Source organism: Rhineura floridana, chromosome 10, assembly GCF_030035675.1.
Source record: "Rhineura floridana isolate rRhiFlo1 chromosome 10, rRhiFlo1.hap2, whole genome shotgun sequence".
Taxonomy (NCBI): domain Eukaryota; kingdom Metazoa; phylum Chordata; class Lepidosauria; order Squamata; family Rhineuridae; genus Rhineura; species Rhineura floridana.
The window spans coordinates 62,371,100-62,377,021 of NC_084489.1; the positions used below are offsets into that span (position 1 = coordinate 62,371,100).

The 5,922-nt window shown below is 47.7% G+C and overlaps 1 protein-coding gene across 1 annotated transcript; it reads left to right on the plus strand.

The window, feature by feature from the left end:
* The first annotated feature begins 2,810 nt into the window (after positions 1-2,810).
* On the plus strand, positions 2,811-5,302 carry OTUD1 (OTU deubiquitinase 1). The gene has a single exon (XM_061587397.1). The coding sequence runs from the start codon at positions 3,169-3,171 to the stop codon at positions 4,246-4,248; it is 1,080 nt and encodes a 359-aa protein (XP_061443381.1). The 5' UTR covers positions 2,811-3,168; the 3' UTR covers positions 4,249-5,302.
* Positions 5,303-5,922: the final 620 nt, after the last annotated feature.

The following is a 5,922-nucleotide window of genomic DNA, read 5'->3' on the forward strand; positions in this document are numbered from 1 at the left end:
TGTCTTCTTTAAAAACTATAGTATTCAGACAGGCCTTTCAAACCTGAGATTCTCTGTCAACCATGTGTTGGATGTTTTTAGCGTTTTTATTGCAATACTGTGCTTTTCATCTGCATACCGCCTTGTGATATTTTAAATAAAAGTGTGGGTTATTAATATTTAAATAAATAACAAATAAATAGTAAATGTTGCCCATGGTTACCTAAGAGAGAGAGATTGCTCGTCAACCCATGGTGCCTTCCCAATGTTTCTGGACGACAACTCCCATCATCCTTGAACATTCGCCATGCTCCCTGGAGCTAACAGGAGCTGTAGTCCAACAACATCTGGAGGACACCATGTTGGCTGCTCCATATGAGTTAAACTGAACAACAGTATAATATTAGGCAGCTTTTTAAATACCTTTATATAGTCAGCATTGTTTCAACATTTATTTAAAATGTTTTTACCATGCCTTTAAAACCCTAAATCAGGGGTGGGGAACCTCTGGCTCACAGACCAAATTTGGCCAGGCACAGTCCCAGTTTGGCCTGCAAGGCCATTTCCCCCAAAACACTCCCATCTGCCCCATACGCAATGTCATATGTGATGTCAGGTGTGGGGCACATGGAGACACAGCTGGATCAGATGCATTTGAGGTCCCCACAAGACACTCGGTTGTGCAGCCAATCTCTGCAGAAAGCAGACGTGACGTCACTGTGCATTTTTCGGTGCAGGGTCCTCCTGCATATTCTGTGGAGCCAGTGGAACCCTGACTTCTGCCCCAGAGACCTGCCCTGACAGCACCATTAATTTCAGTCAGTCCTGCCAAGGGTCTCTATGCTTTTGTGGCATTTGGATTCCCCTGCCACCCCCCATGTTTATTTGAGTATGTGTACACACGCAACTGCTGGGTAAGGTCATTGACTTACTGACTCAAGCAGAGAGTGAAAGAGGCCAGCTTGCGTAAGACCCCCCCTTTTTTAGTCATCTCTCAGGGAGGTAGAGGGGACAGGTGGCAATGGCACAGCCATTGAATGCAGCACCAAGCCACACCTCCTCCCTCTCCACCTAAATAATGTGTGTCTACCAATGTGGTGAGGGGGCCAGTGTGGCGTAGTGGTTAGTATGTTGGACTACGACCTGGGAGACCAGAGTTCAAATCTCCACACAGCCATGAAGCTCACTGGGTGACCTTGGGCCAGTCATGGCCTCTCAGCCTCAGAGAAAGGCAATCGTAAACCACCTCTGAATACAACTTACCATGAAAATACTGTTCGCAGGAATCGAAGGCAGTGCATTTCCCACCAATGTGGTAAATGGAGGAAAATAAACAAGGCCCGCCTCCCCCCCCCCCCCGGTCCAGTACCTTCCAGGAGGCTCTGGGCCTAGGAGAGGAGGGAACCACCCAGAGCTATGGTGCAGCAGGAATTCCCTCCCCGGCATGGCCTGACAGAAAGGGGAGGAAGGAAAAGAGAAGTGGGGGCTGCTGTGAGGAACAGGGGGCACTGTTGCCAATTTAGTGATTTTCTCACTAAATGTAGTGATTTTAGGTGCTTGTCTGGTGGTGAATTTTCCTGCCTAGAATCATGGAATTATGCCTATAAGGCCATCAAGTCCAACCACTTGCTCAATGCAGAAATCCAGCTTAAAAGCATACTCAGCATGTTGCTGTCTAGCTGCCTCTTGAATGCCTCCAGTGTTGGACAGCCCACCACCTCCCTAGGTCATTGGTTCCCTTGTCTTATCGCTCTAACAGTTAGGTTTTCACATCTAGTCGATGTCAGACATTTTGTGATTAGAATCTGGCGGTTTTTAAAAATACTTCAATTTCATTTTTTCCCCTCTATGTTGTATTTCATTAAACTGCCTCGCCAAAATCTGGCCTTTAAAAAAAAAAAAGGGTTCTACTTTCAGACATTGTCTTGTATTTTCATTGTTTGCATTTATGTTCTAATGTGCAGTTTTTAAAGGGATACCTGACTGTTGCTTCATTTCTGCTGTAAGCCATGGCTAGTTGGCTACCCCTTTGATTAAAAGGATACTAGAGTAATGTACCCAACACCACACAATGAGCCAGTGACAGAGGATAATTTTTAAGTTAAGTCTCCAAATCCTCTGGTGTGTTTGTTTTTTAAAGGTATAAAGACAAGGAAGTTCTTGCCAAGTGGCTTGCTGAGAAGGAAAATGTGAAGGCAATATTCTACCCAGTCAAAATATGATGCAGGGTAAACACCTCTAACTCCTCCTCACAAACTACAGCTGACTCCCACAGATTTGAACAGAGGAGACATGATGATTAGCAACCCTAAGCCTCAGAAATAAATGGCATGAGCATGTACAGAGTGCACCTGCCTCACCAATGAGGAACCTCTGTTTGTATTTAATAAGGCGATTCCACAACAGGTATCCTTTATATAAACAGTACATCTTATAATCATCACAGGAAGAGCCTGCTGGATCAGGCCAAAAGCTCATCTAGACCAGCATGCAGTTCTCACAGTAGCCAACCAAACACACACACAGAGCATTTTTAAACCTAAAAAAAAGGAATGCAAAACCTCCAAACCTCTCTCAGATCTAAAGTTGAGAGCTGCCTTCTCCGCAGTAGTTTCCCCCCTCCCCCCCTCACTGACGGTTGCTAGTGGTTTGAAATTCCATTATCCACTTTGTTAAGCAATTCCTCCTAACAGTGTTTCACAATAACGCAAGAATGTTGTCAAACACGGTGTCAGATTTTGGTGGATTTGGGGTCAGGGTCTGGGTCTAGTGGCAAAAAAAATTATTGTTGGCAACACTGCAGAGGAGGGGACGGCTGGAGCGGACGACTGTGAAGATGGAACCGGGTGATGCCCGTGTTTATTTTTACTCAGAAGCCTAACCCTTTCTGGCTGCCTGTGAGGAGGGGCGGTGCCCTGTGGTCGCTCCTTGGCCGGGCCCTGCTGCCTTCCTCCGGCTCCTGTTACCGCCACCTACGCCTATAAAGGGCCGAGGATTCACCATCGTCACTCATTACTCAGTGTCAGCCGCGACAGCGTCAGCAAGCGGGCCGGGCGCCGTCTTCAAAGTCTCCTCTTCCCCGAGCCCACGGGACAAAGTCCGGTGGGAGTCAAGAGCAACACAGCAGATTGTGGTGGTGCAGGAGGAGGGACTTTGAGTGCAGTAGTAGGAGCGAGAGCCGCCGCTGCCATGCCCGCCTTCTCTTGCCTGGAGCTGCTGCCCCCGACAGGGCCTGCCCAAAGGAAGCAGCAGGAGCACCCGCCGCCGCAATGCTACGGCTCAGGCGTGCAGATGATCCACAGGATGCCATTGCAGAGAGTCGTGCCCATCCGGCTAGTCCCACGCTCGATCGGCATGGTGGGGGAGCTGCGCCCAGCTTTGGCGCCGCACGCCCATCAGTGGCTGCTGCTAGAGAGCGGCGGAGGCGCCGCTGTTGCGACTGCCCAGCCTGGCTTTCAGCAGGAGCCCAGCAACCACGGCCTCCGCTTCAGTGAGCACTGCCAGGCCATGCAGGCGGCGGCGACGGCTGCAGCCAGCACTTACCCAGGCCTCACCGTTGAGCCTCGGTCTGCCTGCCAGGCCCCCGCCGCTGGCTCCTTAGACCATGGCAGTTGCCGCCCAGAGGCCGAGCTGGAAGTTGCTGAGGAGGAAAGCCCCTGCCAGGCCCGGCCGACAGAGCGCAGCGAGAAGCTGGCGCTGCACCTGGCCGAGGTGGAAAAGCAGGACAAGTACCTGCGGCACAAGGGCCGCTTTCGCTTCCATATCATTCCTGATGGCAACTGTTTGTACCGGGCCATCTGCAAGGCCTTCAGCGGAGACCAGCGGCTGCACGGTGAGCTCCGCGAGCAGACGGTGTACTACATTGCTGATCACCTGGACCATTTCAGCCCCATCATCGAGGGCGACGTGGGCGAGTTCCTCATCAACGCTGCCCAGGACGGTGCCTGGGCAGGCTATCCGGAGCTGCTGGCCATGGGACAAATGTTGGACGTCAACATTCATCTCACCACTGGTGGCAAGCCCGAGAGCCCCACTGTCTCCACCATGACCCACTACCTGGGGCCTGAGGACCCTAGTCGGCACAGCATCTGGCTGAGCTGGCTTAGCAACGGGCATTATGACACTGTGCTGGATCGCCAGTGCCCCAATCCGGAGTACGAAGAGTGGTGTAGGCAGACTCAGGTGCAGCGCAAGAGAGATGAGGAACTGGCCAGATCTATGGCGGCATCGTTGTCAAAAATGTACATTGAGCAGAATGCATGCTCCTGAGATGGGTACAGCATTGGTTGCCCACTGTCATGGTGCCTTACTGTTCTCCATCCAGCACTTGCACTCTGGACTGAGCAAGAACTTGAGGAGGAGCAAATCTAGACTGAGATTTGTATTGAGTGCATGTATATACCTTCAGATTCTGGTTATTTTCCATTCTATTCTTTGTATATGTTCTGTTTCCAGTACACTCTTTTCTATAAGGGCTTTCTTTTTGGCACAATATTTTTTTTGTGGGTTACCTCTGTCTCTTACCACCAAAAATAAGTTAGTAAGAGGTTTATGGGGCGGGGGTGCTAATATGGTTTATGGCCTAACATTTGTTTTATGCTGTGATTTGAAACATACATTCGTTCTGTTGAATGGAAGTGTTTTAAATCCACTGATTGTCACCCCCTTCTTTATTAGATGAAAGGAAAAAACTTTCAGCCACTTTTAAAAAGAAACTAAAATATGCAGTTAACTTTGAAGTGACAGCTGCTAAGATGAATTGACCACTCTGCAGAACAGGATTTCTTCAGACAATTGGAACATGGCTTTTTCAAGAATGGTACAGAGAGCAATTGTGACTTTTCTGTTTTCAGTTGTTGACTAGAGTAAGCTGGCTTTTCATTTTATTGCCTGGCTGGTGCCATCTTTTTTAATTTTAGTAGTATCTGGTTTAGAATGTTAAGACGCAAAATTGTTCCTTAAGAATGGCCTTGATTTATAGTCTTGTTCATTTTATGGACATACATGCCTTTTGGCACTGCACCAGCAGGTTTATTTTATCACATTCTATTCTTTAGATGTTTTCTAATCGCTAATAATGGGCTTACTCTGGTATTATGTAAAAATGTATTTATACCAAGTTTGTGTGTATGGTTTCCTGGGTCAGACTTTCAAGGTTTTCAAGGTTACTGCTACCCTCTTTAATTTCCAATTAAAATGAAAAGGCTAGATATATTTATTAAGTAATGGAGTTTGTACTTTTTTATTTTGTGACTTTTGAATTTATACTGTATTTGTATAATAGGAATATTCTTAGCTGTTCTGGAATAAATATATAGTTTTCCTTGGACTTACACTTGGATTTATGTGAGTGAGCAACAATTGATAACTGGGTGGGGAGTGAAAATGTGTGACCCTTTAAAATTGGGCTTGATGGCTGGGCAGTACAAGAGGAGAAGAAAGGCCTTTCCTCTTAGTGAAAAATGATATCTCCCTTGCCACTAAGCTTGCTTCCGGGCAGGTTGAGAAGTGAGCTCATGGCTTACTTAGGGGAAGGAGCTGATGGGGGAAGGAAGGGGTGAAGAATGAGCAAGTTGGGTTTCTTCTTTTTTGTGGGGCAGCCCCATCCTGCTCTAAATTCCCACTAGCTTCTTTGATAAAAAGGGGTGTGTGGGGAGAGAGAGACAGATAGAGAAACAGAGGGGGCAGAATCAGTGGTTAATTTGTATGGTGAACTCAGCCTCAAGCCTTCTTGGAAGACATAATGTCTACATAAGAAAACTTGGGAGGTGGCAGTGATTTTATAATTCAGAAACACTCCTGCCTTTACAAATTCTAGGGCTAGTGAATATGGATCGTGGGCTGACCTTTTGTGAACTTTTGCTTAAGTGCAGCCCTAATCAGGATGTGCCACCAAGAGAAGTTTCTTCTCAGGCTTCCATTTCCTGGTGCCTCTGAGCTAGC